The sequence below is a fragment of the Camelus ferus genome, chromosome 18 (assembly GCF_009834535.1).
Source record: "Camelus ferus isolate YT-003-E chromosome 18, BCGSAC_Cfer_1.0, whole genome shotgun sequence".
In the NCBI taxonomy this organism is placed as follows: domain Eukaryota; kingdom Metazoa; phylum Chordata; class Mammalia; order Artiodactyla; family Camelidae; genus Camelus; species Camelus ferus.
Window position 1 is genome coordinate 7,887,976 of NC_045713.1, and position 14,213 is coordinate 7,902,188.

Below are 14,213 nucleotides of genomic sequence, written 5' to 3' on the forward strand. Positions count from 1 at the left end.
GGAGAAAAGAGAAGGAGCCGAGTAGGCCCGGACTCGCGGGGCTGCGGCTCCGCCAATCTGCGGGCGCTGACGCGGGGGGCGGCTCCGCGGCGCTCGGATATCTGGCCGCCCGGGGCGCGGGGCGCCGAGAGGCTCGGCCGTGCGGGTGCTGCGCTCCCCGGACGGCCGCTGCACCTGCCCGGGGACGTGGTCGACAGCTCCGTGCGCGCCCCGCCTTCCTACCCCCTTCTCAGTCTGTGCGGCCCTGCGCCCTCGTTCCCCTCCAGGTCCCCGCCAGCGAGAGAGAGCGAAACCCTGCCCGAAGGAGCCGCCCCTTCGCGCGGCCGGCCCGGAGCCTCGCTTGGAGCCGCGAAGCGGACTGCGCCCAGCCTCGGATCGGATTGCGCCGAGCCTGGGATCGGATTGCGCCGCGCGGTCGCCACCCCCCCCCCAGGCCGCCACGCCTTGGCCGTGATGGGCCGCAGCGTCTGGCCCCCGTGTGCCTGATGAGCTCGGCCGCGGCCTGGGAGACCCGAGCCCGCTGCTACGTGCGCGGGGCCTTCCCCAGCTACACCCCCAGCTCTGCAGACGAGGGCTTCTGGGCCCGGGTCGCTGAGGGTGCGGCCGCCCCAGGGAGGCGAGGGGGAACGGACCTTGAGATGGCCGAGCTAGCAGGCGCTTTGGCGGTGGGCGCCCTATGCGTGGTGCAGGCCTGGGGGCAGCCCCGAGGCTGGTAGCTGGACGACACCAGATGGACCTTGACCCGCGCCGCGGCACCGCGTTCGTGCCAAGCCAAGACTAGAGGGGCACGGGCGGAGCGCGCTCGCGGGGAGCCCGGAGCCCCCCGGGGCGTCTTTCGCTGGCGGGGCCATGAAGATGATCCTGGTGCGCAGGTTCCGCGTGCTCATCCTGATGGCGTTCCTGGTGGCCTGCGCGCTGCACATCGTGCTGGACCTGCTGCCCAAGCTGGAGCGGCGCGCCGCTCAGCCCTCGGGGGAGCCTGGCTGCTCGTGCGCGCATCCCGCAGCCGAGGAGGCGGCACCGGGCTGGGCCCAGGCGCGCGGCCGCCCCGGGGAGCCCCTGGCCGCAGCGTCAGCCGCTGGCGACTCGGGCTGGCCCAACAAGCACACGCTGCGCATCCTGCAGGACTTCAGCTCCGACCCTTCCTCCAATCTTACGTCCCACTCGCTTGAGAAGCTGCCACCCGTGGCTGAACAGGCTGAGGGCGCCTTGCAGGGGCAGGATCCCGGTGTCCCGCCACCCCAAGACCCTGCTCACCGGCCACTGCTCCGAGACCCTGGCCCACATCGGCCGGAGGCGTCCCCTGGCCCGAGCGGGGACGGCTCCCTCCTGGCCAGGCTGTTCCAACACCCCCTGTACCAGGTTGCCGTTCCGCCACTAACGGAGGACGACGTCCTCTTCAATGTGAACAGTGACATCAGATTCAACCCCAGGGCGGCGGCGGCGGCGGCAGAGAACCCTGACTGGTGAGTGAGGCAGGGTCTGCTGGCTGGTGTGGTTGCTGGCAGGACGGCCCCCAAGGCAGCCGCGCGCCTTTTGAGAGCCAAGATCAACTCAGGCCCCTTCCCAGAAAGGGCCCTTGCACGTCCCAGACACCGTGTGAAGAGGCCCCGGGACCCCAGGAGGGCGTGGACCCTGCAGCAGAGGCCCCAGGGAAGGGAGGTTTGTGGGGCAGGCAGCATGCCGGCTCAGGCACTGCCTTTGTTTCCAGAATGCCTGCCTCCCCAAGAAGGGCTGCTGGGTGGTGTGGGAGCTGCTCCCTGTGGCCACTGGCCTGGAAGGCAGGCCTGGCATGGCGGGAGCAGAAAGGGCCAGTTCTGCATTTACAGGAAAGCAGTGCTGGCCTGCCAGGCCCTGGTTACTGGCTCACAGAAGGAGTCAGGCTGTGAATGAAAGAGCTGGGGGTAGTGAGTGACAGGCTGCCCCAGCCTTTCCTTGGGAAGCTTCTGGCTTTGGTGACATGGCTCTGGTAGATGCGTCAGAAAAGCCTGGGGAGGCCAAATGAGCCTTGTAAACCAGTCACTGAGAACAAAATTAGCAGAGGGGCGTGCTGGCCCAGTGACGCATAGCCGAGGGGTTCTCCCAGCCAGGGTGCAGACAGCGCCAGCTTTTGGGGGGGGGGGGACAGCTTCCTATACAGCGAGTAGCCTCTCCCGGGAGTATCTTTTTAAACTGTTTCTGTTTAAACGCCTACCCCCAAGGTCCTCCTCTGCCACACAGATCAAAATAAGCAGATGCTACAGTCCAGGGTGGTGAAATGTTAACTAGCAGCAAGGCCAGAATAAATAAGTACCTGCAAAAGGTTACCCAAGCAACAGAGGGGAAAGGCTAGGTTTCCAAAACCTCCCCTAAAACCCTTTCTCCTCTGCAGTTGGACCGGCCTGGTGTTTTCCCTCTAAACACATCAAGGTGTGAGCTTTGTTGGCTGGCCAGGTTCGAGGTAATACTCAGAAACTTGAGAGGCAGAGCAGCAGCCCAGATCTGGGCCTCTTTGTAGAAGAGACAGAGCCCAGAGCCGGTGGTCAGTGATGGAGACCGAGGGCGGCTTCTAGTGTCCGCTGTGCGGCAAGTCGTGGGGCCGGACGGCCTCACTTGCATGTAAATTAGAACTAAGATAATTCACTTTTTGCTCCATCCCAACAGCAAACAGGGTCTGTCCTCCCTCAGACTGGTCCCTGGGCTCCCTCTGGACAAGGCCAGGCCACGTGGGCAGGAGGTCCTCAATTTGGGCCTTGGCTGGAGTGAGCACCACTTTCCTGTCTCCCCACCCAAAGCCACTTCATTAAAATCAGATTTAGCCTCTTGCATCATTCCTACCCTGGTCGTTGGAACCGAAGCTGGGTGCCCAGTGAGGCTTCTGCCAAACACGGCTCTTCTGCCCCCAGGAAGCCGGCAGCCCCTCGAGCCCCAGGCTGACATCATGCTTGTTTTGGTGACCCCAGGACAGACATGGCAGACCTAGCCCTGACGGTCTGCGTTGGTCTGCTTTAGTTATAGCTGTCTGTGGCGTCTCCCGAGACTAAGTGAAAATTACCTGCCTTCAGGTCTGTTATTAGTTGGCAGAACAGCAGCCACAGGGAAAGTGCGGATGCTGCAGGTCCTGTTTGAGTCGAGGCACCTTTGAATAAATCTGCTTTTGTTTGGCTCCAAAGTGAAAATCTTGCTCAGCACCAGCTCCCCCGTTCCTCAGACCCTGCTGACCCTGGGCCACTTCACTTCTGCAGGCCACACGAAGGTCCTGAGGATGAAGAATTCCTGCCTACGGGGGAGGCGGCCGTGGACTCCTACCCCAACTGGCTCAAGTTCCACATCGGCATCAACCGCTACGAGCTGTACTCCAGACACAACCCTGCGGTGGATGCCCTGCTGCGTGACCTCGGCACCCAGAAGATCACCAGTGTCGGTAGGTGCCCTCCCCAGGCCTCCCACGGGGCCAGGGTGGCTTGGCTGGCTCTCTGTGCTGGAACATCGCCTCCTGGGCCCCTTATCCCGACAGCCTTCCAGGCGAGGGCGCCTGAAGGCCTTCCGTGCGATTAGCAGCCCATGGGGGGCTGCCTTCTGCTGTTGCAGGATGAGTGAAGGAGGGAGGGACGCGGCCCAGCCCGCCTTGTTGTTCTACTGGGCTGGGGGGCACACAGGACCCCTCTCGGGGGAGGAAGGGCACCCCTGGTGGCTGGAGCTGGTCCCAACACAGCCAGGAGACCCCGCGGAGAGCCCCGAGGCTTCTAGTAGTTGGGGCAGCCCTGCCTCAGTGCTTGCGAGGCACTCCCGAGATCCCACGTGGATGGGGGTGACTGGGGCTCGGCTCTGCCCAGGGTGTTGGAGGTGAGGTCTCTGAGTGCTTTGGGATCTGCTGAATTAGACCAAAAAGGGCAGCCAGTTACTGATTTCAGGAAAACGTGTCAGCCCTGGTTTCTGAGCGAGGAGGTCTGGTGCCGTTGTCTCGGGCCTGTAGGTGGTTTTTTGTGAAGGTCCTCATTAGTGACCAGTGGGGGAATGGTCCTGGGAGCCGTGGAGGGTGGAGGGTGGCCCTGGAGCATGGGTGCTGGGGCAGGCAGCTCCAGGCACTGTTCTCCTGGCATCTGGGTAGTCCTGCTGCTCAGGGGGCTCTGCTGACTGGGTTCTGTCCCTTCACTGACGCTGGGGAGCCGGGCGTGGCCTGAGGGCAGGCACCTGGGTTTTCCAGAGCTCTTTGGAAGCTGTACTGGGTGTCTCTGCCTGGTGCACCCATCTTCTCCCGTCACATGGCTGCTCCCCCTCTGAGAGGGACTGGTGGCGCAGGGCAGTGTCTCCCCTCCTTGCTGCTGCCCAGGCAGAGTCTGAGCGCCTCCCACCCCGGCCCCACCCAGCCCTCCTCCTGCCCCTCGCGGAGGCCAAGCTGGGAAGCCGTCTGTGTGGACGCTGGGAATTGTCTGGTAGATGCCACAGCTGGGGTGTCCCCTTGTTCCGAGCACAGACGAGGCCGTTACAAAGACGTCCAGGGCAATGACCATCCGCTGTCCATTCACAAGCCCTCTCAAGCACCTCCTGCATCTCAGGCCCCTTTCTGGGTGTTGGGAGTTAGGGGTTCTGAGAGTCCCAGGAGGACAGGACAGGGAGCACACACTGAGGTAAAGATAGTCAGGAATGACCAGCGGGGAGATGACCTCTGCCTCGAGGGCCCGGGTCTCAAATGGGACAAAGGCTTTCCTGGTGGGAGGGAAATAGCCTGTTAAGGTGAGGCTTAGAGAACACCCGAGGCTGCTGCCCGCCTCATTCCTGTCTGTCAAGGGCTCAGGCACTCTCGTCTTAGTCCAGGATGTCCCCGGGCCCATATGGCATCAACCAGAGCTGGTGCTGTGGCTTCCACACCCCCTCGAGTGCAAATGCAGGGTCTCGGGGAGAGGGTGGGCTATGAGGATCCCACAGGCTGGCCGGGCTCACCGCACCCTTGAGGGAGCAGGCAGCCTCTCAGCCGTGCTGCACAGGCCAGAGCCGGACACTCAGCCCCACGCCCTGCTGCCTAGGCCTGGAGGTGCACCTGGTGGGTCAACACCTGGGAGAAGGGCCATCTTCCTCAGGAGGCAGGACACCCTCCACCTGGAGCCCAGTGGAGCCTCCGGGGATGCAGGCCCGGTTTCCCAGGGGGTGGGCAGGAGAGGGCTGGCTGGGCCGGGCAGCAGGTGTGCCCCGGGGATGCAGGCCTCGTCTTCCAGTGGGCGGGTGGAAGAGGGCTGGGGCGCCTGGGGATGCAGGCCTTGAGGGAGGGGTGCTCCCCCAACTCCGCGGTTGGAAACCCAGCTGCCAAGACTGTGCCCGCTGCGCCCTTGGCTTAGCAGAGCCACTGGGCAGGTTTGGAGTCTCGGGCCCCTGAACAGGAGCTGCCTGCTCAGGGAGAGGGGCGCAGCCCTCAGAGGCCCCGTGGGAGTCTTGGATGCGGCCCCTTTGCAAGAGCCTGGAGCCTGCCTTGGGGTTCCGGGTTCAGCGGCTCCGTCCTTTCGAGCTGGTGACAGGGGAGGTGGAACTCAAGCCCACCTTCCAGTCCCTTCCTGCAAACAGGGAAGTGGGCTTCCAGGCGCACGGTCAGCACATCCCTGCCCTGGCTCGGCTCTCCATGTGGCCTCAGCGGTCACTTCAAGCTTGGAACGTGAGTCTGGAAGAGGTCTGATGAGAAGCGTCCTGTAGTGTTCCGGCACTTTTCTGCAGAGCGATTCCGTTAGGTCCTTGCTCCACTCACGAAGCTCGTGCGGCCAGTGGAGATTTATTGACAGGTGGGCTCCTGGCTGCTTCCTCTCAGCTGTTAGCTGTCTTCAAAGAGGCTCGGGCGGCATCTGCCGCTGCTCCCCTGAACTCTGCCTTCGGCCGTGACATACGGCAGCTTTTCAGGAGACTCTACGCGATTTTAGAGCAGAATTCCAGACGTCTCTCAGCATTTGGCCCCAGCTTGGCAGAGTGACCGATGGGCTGGTGGGACAGCACCAGTTCCCCAGTAAGAGGACAGTGCTGGGGTGGGCGAGACCCTGCGTTTCTGGAGTCCTCAGTCACGCTGAGGTTCTGATGCCCTTTGGTTTCTTATCATTTATTTGCTCCGTGGGAGGAGCTGATTGGACACAGGGGTGCAGGTGGGACTTGCTTCCAGAGCAAGGATGATTAAACTGACCAGATTTGCATAATACTTTGTTATTTTAAAAAACAGGATTATTGGGGGGAAGGTATAGCTCAGTGGTAGAGCGCGTGCTAAGCACGCATGAGGTTGGGTTCAATCCCCAGTACCCCCATTTAAAAGCTAAACCCAATTACCTCCCCCAACAACAACAACAAAATAATAGAATTATAAGCCATGGAAAGAGCTGACATGCTGTCCCAGTTGGCCCAGGAGGGAATAATCAAATCCAGTGACCCCAGTTATTAAATAGAATTGGGGACAGTGAATTGGGGCTTAATCAGACCACTAGTGCTTTGAATGATCGCTTCTGTTTTCATCTGATTAGAAAAGTAGTAAATGATCATTGTGGGAATTTAGGAGGCACAGACAAGGGGAAGGAAATCAAAGCCAGCAGCCCCAGCCCTGGGAGGCGACCCCTGGGCCTCAGCTCTGTCTGCGCGTCCGCACCTTCCACTCTGAAGAAGGCGCTTGAGGGCGTGAGGGTGGTGGCTCCACGGCTCAGCTTAGCGACAGAACTGCTGTGTCGTTACAAGCTCTTCAGTACCGCTGAGAGGCTACTGAGTGTTCGGTCACGTGGACAGCCCCGCCTCCTTCACCTTCCCGGGTCAGGCATTTTTAGGTTGTTTCAGGTGTTTTGGAGTGAAGTGGAATTTGTTTTCCTGAGGAGGGCACAGGCTCTGAGCGCTTCACCCATAGACCTGGGTCACACCGGACCTCAGCCGCATCTCCAGACTCCAGGTCAAGGGCCTGCAGATGGAGCCAGGCTGTCCTGGCAGCCATGGGGCGGGTGGCCAGGATGGGGACCTGGAGGAGGGCCTGGCCTTGGCGCTCACAGAGCCCTGAGGCCACGGGAACATTCGAGGAGTCAACCTCGAGGTCGATTTGAACGAGCCTGACAGTGTTCCAGATGCTTTGCTGGCGGGACCCCCATGTGGTCGTGAGAGTGGCCCCAGGAGGTGGTGTCCCTCTCACCCCCTCATAGCCAGGCTCTGACAAGTCAGTCTCGACCCCAACCACAGCCCCGAGGAGGAGGCCAGGCAGGGAAGCTGAGCCCCTTTCAACAGAAGGGGGACTGAGGTCAGGGAGGGTGAAGGTGCCTTACAGGGACCCCAGTCACAGGGAGCCGGGCAGAGATGCCCACCTCGGGGCTGCCATGCACCAGACCCTGCAGTGTGTCCCCTCCAGTGTGTCCCCTCCAATGTGTCTCCTTGATGTCCGTGTGGAGCTCCCAGAAGGCCCCTCTGATGGGGAGGTGTTTCCAGCCAAGGGGTCCTCAGGGTCTCTTCATACCAACTCTGCCAGACTTTCCCTAGAACCTCAGACACTTAGACTGGACGAGCAGGTGTGTGTGTACATGCAAGTGTGTGTGTGTGAGCACGCACAGATGTGCAGGGTCTGTGTGCACTGGGTGTGTCTGGAGGAGCTGGCAGCTGTGTGCACCCAGCCATCACTTCCAGAAGCCAGTCCCTTTGTCTGTGGGTCAGATGGTCAGAGGTTCTGCCTTCAGCCCCAGCACCTGAATGTCAGGGGGGTGTATTAGCATCATTGCAGGACACCCCAGACTTCCCGGGCAGGCTGTGGGGCTCAGGCAGGGTTGTGGGGTCATGGGGGGCTGGCTGTGCTCGGCCCCAGGCCTGCTGTGAGGGCAGAGGTGACCCTTATCTCCCTCCCGTTGCAGCCATGAAGTCGGGGGGCACACAGCTGAAGCTCGTCATGACGTTCCAGAACTACGGACAAGCGCTGTTCAAACCCATGAAGTAAGTGCTGGGTCGGCTGGGTTGGGGGCGAGGGGCTGGTGCTGGGGGCTCTTGGGCACTGAGTTTCTGGTGGAAAATGCAGTCTTTCAGAGGTTTTGGGGTGAACCAAGGGGACAAAGTGGGTGACACAGGGTCCTGCACCCTCACCCCCTCCTCCCCAGTCTCCCCTCAGCAAGGACAGGGTTTCAAGCAAGAGCCTGAACACGGACACCAAAGGGTGGCTGCTTTCGGTCTTGCCAGCCAAGTGGTCTGTGTCTCAGCTACTCAGCCCTGCCCTCCCAGCCAGTGAGGCTTTGTCCCTAAAACCAGCCGCTTGGCTGCTACGACCTCTGACCGCAGCTTGCCCTGTCCTAGATAGAATAGAAACTGTGCTACCAAAGTCAATATTAAAGGCCCAGCGGCATCGGGGGGCTCTGGGGGTGGAGGAGCAGGGACGTCTGGAAGACAGACCACCCTGGAAACGCACAGCCAGCTGCTGAGGTCCGTGAGTCCACCCTGCTGGGCCTGGGGCTCGGCTGTCCCACGAGGGCCGAGGCGGCTTCCCGTCGCTGGCTAGTTTCACACAAGGCCGGTTTTGCCCTGGTGGGAGGGCTCACCGTGTGTGAAGCCTGGGTTGCACCCCCGGTGTCGGTGAGGCCACTTGAGTCACGTGAGGCTGCTGGGCTGGGTGTGGACTGTCAAAGCTGCGGGGCACGGACCCACCTGGGGGCAGCTGTCTATTCATTCGCCAGATCCTGTTCATCTGCCCTGATGTCTGACTCTCAAGATAGATAGTTTCGAGATACAGAATTTTTTTCTACCTAATCTTTAAATTTTGAAAATGATGGTAACTAATTCAGAAGCATTTCAGATGCTTTGCAGGTCAAACCAGGCGTGAGAGCTAGTTTGCTGCTGAACTTGAGAGCGTGCTTTTGTGCTGCGCCTCAGTTTCAGGGCCTTTTGCTCCCGCTCCTCCGGACAGATGTCCTGCAGGGACTCCACAGGGGACCGTGGCCCTGCCCGGCTGCCCCAAGGCCGCTTGACCTGCGCTGATCCAGAGCTGCCTGGCGCAGTGGGGCTGAGAGCACTGTGCGCAGAGGCCAGAGGGGACTGTCCACAGGGACCAAGGAGACCGGGAGGGCAGAGCTGGGGGCTGCTGGGGAGGTGGGAAACAGCCAAGCACTGAGGCCAGTGTCTGTGTTGGGGTCCGTGAGCACAGGCCTCCCTCCCCGCATCTGTGTGGAGGGAGTTCACGTCTCCCTGATGAGCGTCCATAGTGAGCTGGGCTGTCTCGGGAAGACGCTGGACACTGGAGCTGCCTGCTTAGTACTGTGACCAGGGAGGACAGCCAGCCTGGTTCACAGCTCCTCTCAGGAGGGTTGATTTGGGCCAGGTGAGACCCAGGCCCCGCGTGGGCTCCTTGGGGAACATTCTGGAGGGGTGGGGGCTCCTCTGGAACTTTCCGGTCACCCTGGGCTCTTTTGCGCCTTCTCAGTCTGGGGCTTGAGTAGAGGAGCTACTTCCTGGCCCCTTGATGTCAGGTGGTGTGTGTGGAGCCATGCGGGGAGGAGGTTGCGCCAGGCGGGGTCGGCCGCGGGTGCTTGTTGGCGGCCAGGTGACAGGTGGGCCTGGCCCCTCCCTGGCAGGTGTGGAATTGGACAATAGCACGGTCCTTGCCACCCCTCTAGCCTCACTTTGGCACACAGGCTCCTCATCTGGGTGGTGTGTCCTCCGGAGTCCAGCAGGACGTGTCCAGATGCACCCGGAGCCACGGGGTGAGGTCCCTGGCCCCAGTGGTGCAGGCAGGACCCTCTGCAGATGCCCTGAGTTGGGGTTTGAGCCACGGGGACTCAGGCTGGTGCATTTGGAGGCTTCTGTTCTGGGCTCCACGCCCTTCTGGCCTCTCCGTCGAGGTCACTCTCACCTTGGAAGAGTTGCTGATCCAGCTGCGGTCTGTAAGAACGTCTATGGTGTCTTACTGTGTATGCAGGCGCCTCGACCACCAGTGCCCTGGGCCACGTGCCATGCTGAGGGTTCACGCTGTGCTGTCTAGTCATGGAACTCCTGGGAGTTAGAGGCACCCCCACCATCATGATTCTGCCGCTTCCGGGTGCGGGAACCAGCGCGTGGCGAGTAGTGTGGACTGCCCGAGGTTGAACCCAAACCTGCAGAGCCCCGAGCCAAGGTGCCCAATCTCCCTGCCACGGTGTGGCCGTCACCACCGTGGTCACAGGAGGAACTGAGTCCGGAGGTCACCCGCCTATGGTCTGGCAGCTTGAGGCAGCCGGACTCCAGGGGCCCCTTGGGAAGCCCACGTTGGCCCCCTTCTCCCATGAGCTCTCCGCTGGTGGCCTGTCTGCAGTGGGAAGGACATCGGGCTCCTGTCTGAAGGCTGAGCAGGGTGGACGGCCTGGGGTAGGCTTGTGACCAGTGGGCTGGGTTGGGAGACTGAGGCCAGAAAAGGAAACGACGTGCTCACAGCCTGCCCGCCCGACAGCAGCTGCCTCCTTCCCCTGCGCAGGGCGTGTCCTGGGCAGAGGACCCTGGCTGGGCAGGGTGGGCACAGGCAGGCTTTACAGACGGCTGACCTCGTGCCTCCGGCCGGCACTCCCGGTACTCCTCCTGGTCTAGTCCAAGCATGTCTCAGCACCCGCGTCCCTCCTGTGCTGACCAGGCCCTGAGTCAGGCATCCACTGTGGTCTGCTTGCCAGCAGACCCCAGGGGACAGGGCTTGTCCACGTGTTCCTGCCCCCCATGGCTGTGGTCTAAACATCAAAACAGCTGTGGTTTGTGACCACAGCATTAAAGAAATTAAAATCCATGATTAACAGTTCTCTTTAAGGAGAACTTTCTTCTACGAGCTCGTCATAGCTTTGCAAGTTGAATATTCTGAGTTACTTCGGTGGTGGCATTTTTTCACCGAAGTCTCCACCTAGAGGGAGCAGTGATGGCATGGGAGGCATTGCCCTCGGGGGCGCTGCAACGTGTAGTTTACGTGAGACCACTGGAAGTTTGATGGGCATATGTTTTTGACAAGCAGTGGAAAATGCAGCTAGCACCTTAGCCCTGACTTCTTCGGTACTCTTGCTTTAGGGTTAAAGTAAGTAAGGTTTTTCAACAGCTTTATCAGGATGTAATTCACGTTATAGTTGGTTCAGCCGCTTAATGTCTGCAGTTGAGTACCTTTCAGTGTGTCCACGGAGTCGTGCACCCAGCACCACAATTTTAGAGCCTATTCATCAGCCCACAAAGAGCCCTTGTGCGGTGTTGCCCTCACCCCCAGGACTCCCGCCTCGCCCTCCTCCCAGCCTGGACAGCCACTGGTCTACTCTGGCTCTGTGGACTTGCCAATCCCAGAATTTCACGTAAATAGAGTCGTACACTCTCCAGCGCCTCTCACTGAGCACCGTGTGTGCGTGGTCCATCCACACTGTGGCACTCCTTCTTACTGCCAGTTGCTACTCCATGGTATGGATGGACCACGGGTTATTTATGCTTTCATCTGTTCCTAGGCGTCTGGGCTCTTTCCACCTTCTGGATGCGTGAACACTTACGCACAGGGTTCTGTGTGGTCACGTGTTTCCATTTCTCTTGCGTGTGGGCCTGTGAGTGGAATTGCTGGGTCGAGTGATAACTGAACACAGCTGTTTGGGGAGCTGTGGCTACAGGCTGTCGTGGTCCCCCCGCAGCCTCCGCGTGCTGGTCGGTGCTCGTTGTTCTCGGTCTCTTTGGTCCTAGCCGTCCAGCGGGTGTGAGACGGTGTCTCCCTGTGCTCCTGACGCAGTTCTCTGCCGACTCATGATGTCAGGTATCTCTTCATGTCCTTCTTTGGAGAAATGTCTGTTCAGATCTTGTGTTAGTGCTTAGTTGGTTGTCTTTTTGCTCATAAGTTATAAGCGTTCTTTATGTATTTTGGATACAAGACCGTTACCACATATGTGGTGTCCTCTGAAACCCAAGTTTTCATTTTGAGGATGTTGGACCTGAATATTATTTTGTAGCTTGTGCTTTTGGTGTAGTTCTTAATTTTGTTTACTTTTTTTTTTTATTGAATTATAGTCATTTTACAATGTTGTGTCAAATCCCAGTGTAGAGCGCGGTTTTTCAGGTATACGTGAACATACATGTATTCATTGTCACATTTGTTTTCGCTGTGAGCCACCACAAGATCTTGTATTTATTTCCCTGTGCTGTACGGTATAGTCTTGTTTATCTGTTCTGCATATGCCTGTCAGTATCTACAAATTTTGAACTCCAGGTCTGTTTTTAATATTGAGAAATGTGTGTGCTGGGTCATAGGGGTGCAGGTGATGTGTGTAGCTGAAGTTTGGAAGCACCGGGGTGTCCGCAGGGCCAGCAGGCCTGGAGTGGCCATCCTTGTTTGATCTCCAGTAAATCCCTTCCCTCCCTGGGACTCGGTTTGCCCATCTGTCGACGAGGGCTTTGTAGGTCTAAACTCCAGTGGATTGGTCTAGGGGACAGGGCACCAAGTTTATAAGAGGAAGCTGAGAGTTGCTGGTGGTTGGCAAGGCAGGTGGGGCTGGGCAGACACACCAGAGCGTACAGGCTCTTGGCAACAAATTTCAACCTGCTTCTTGGAGAGGAAGCTTCCCGGCGCCCGTGACGCTGGCCATGACCACCTCCCAGCAGAAATATGCGTCAGCCTCCCGTCAGCACCGAGCCAGGCCTGGCCGTGTGCCAGGCGGGGGTACAGGCATGACTCAGCCCCAGCAGTCCTGCCACTGAGGGCGGGACAGAGAGCAGTGTGCGTGCTCTGCCACGCAGCCCCGGGGGCGCAGGGCCTGGTCCTCCATGGATTCTGCAGAACAAGCCAGGATGCCCGTGTGAGACAGCACCCTCAGTCCAGTGTGACCAGCCTGTGAGCACTCGAGGCGGCCGGAAGCTTTCTCAGACGTGACCTCCAGCTGAGGCCTGAGCATGCGTGTGAAGTCCCCAGGCCGGGGGACCAGCCTGGAGGAGGCAGCACATTCTGGGACCGGGCAGCTTCCGCAGGCGAGAGGCCACTCCGCTCAGTACCCTCTGCTGTGCAGAGGACCACATCACATGGCTGTTTATGCTGAGGTTAATTTAAATGAGGTGAAGTTACCGCTCAGTCTCTCGGTCTCACCAGCCACACCTCGGGTGTCAGTGGCTGCACGTGGCTCGTGGTGCCATGTTGGACGTGTCCATCATCACCAGAAGCTGTGGGACAGTCCTGGGTTTGAGGACAGAACGTGAGGGGTGAGGAGGCAGCTAGAGGGGGCAGAGGCTGGTCTCTGGAGGGCAGGCGTCTGGGTCTTTTGGACTTTTTCCAGGAGGCCAGTCAGCCGTGCTGCGCAGGGATGGGGGCTGTGCAGGTTTGGGGTGGGGAGAGCAGGAGGGCTCACCAGGGGTCTGCTGAGAGATGCTGGCAGCTGCAGCCAAGGAGGTGTGAGGATGGGGGACGAGCGTGGGTTCTAGAGAAACTTGGGGGAAGCAGATCTCAGGCACAGTGGTCCCCTGGGCACAGTAGTGGGGTTGAGGGCGTGAAGGCTTAACGGCCTGGGTGCCAGTGGCCTTGGGGCATCCAGGCAGAGGGTGCACATGCGGTCTGGAGTGGGAGGAGGGGCAGCCATGGAGGGGCATCCTGGCTGTGTGACCTTGCAACCCTCCCGCCCCTCTCTGGGCCTTGGTTTCCTTACTCTGCATGAGGCTGGATCACAGGAGGCTGAGGGCCCCTCGTGTCTCCAGCATCGGAAGGCAGTGGGTTTTCAGAGCCAGTGGTGCTCCAGGGAGCCGCCTGTAGTTCCCTCCCCAGAGTCAGTCCTTGCTCTTTGATCGTCCGGTGTGCTGGTTTCAGTCTCTTGCAAATGTTGGCAGGACAACCAGTTGGTGCGCTGGAACTGCGGCTATTTAGGGCCCAACAGCTGATCGCAGGCTGGAAACAGAGCTGCAGCTGCGCTTCCACCCGGGTCACAGGCCAGCAGGCGCCGTGCACTCCCCCGCCAGTCCCGTCTCAGCCTCCTGAGCCTCTGGAAACCAGGGCTGTGACATCCTCTGTGCCTGTGTGTGGTTTGGGATCTAAGATGTATTCAGAGGCAGTGAGGAGTGGAAAAGGACCCGCCCTGTGGTAGCTTCGAGGGGAAAAACAGCCACGAGGGCAAGAGGACACCAGGACTGACAGGTGTGGTCCCTGGCACGCCGTGATCCACGATCCACGTGCTTGAAAACCAAGAAAAAGGGGAAAACTCCAGGAGCCAGGCTTAGCGAGTCTGAAATGGGTCATTTCAAGTCTGGCTAATGAGCGCTCGTCTTCCCAGGCCTAGGAGCTGGGGCACTGAGGAAGGTGCCCC

General features: G+C 60.0%; 1 protein-coding gene across 1 annotated transcript in view; it reads left to right on the forward strand.

Annotated features, from left to right (window-relative positions):
* Nucleotides 1-812: 812 nt before the first annotated feature.
* FAM20C (FAM20C golgi associated secretory pathway kinase) overlaps nt 813-14,213 on the forward strand; it is a 40,230-nt gene continuing 26,829 nt past the window's right edge. The window contains exons 1-3 of the mRNA XM_006173219.3: nt 813-1,466; nt 3,225-3,403; nt 7,824-7,902. Coding sequence (XP_006173281.3) covers nt 850-1,466; nt 3,225-3,403; nt 7,824-7,902 — 875 coding nt within the window. The 5' untranslated portion in view covers nt 813-849. The remainder of the gene's footprint in view (nt 1,467-3,224; nt 3,404-7,823; nt 7,903-14,213) is intronic.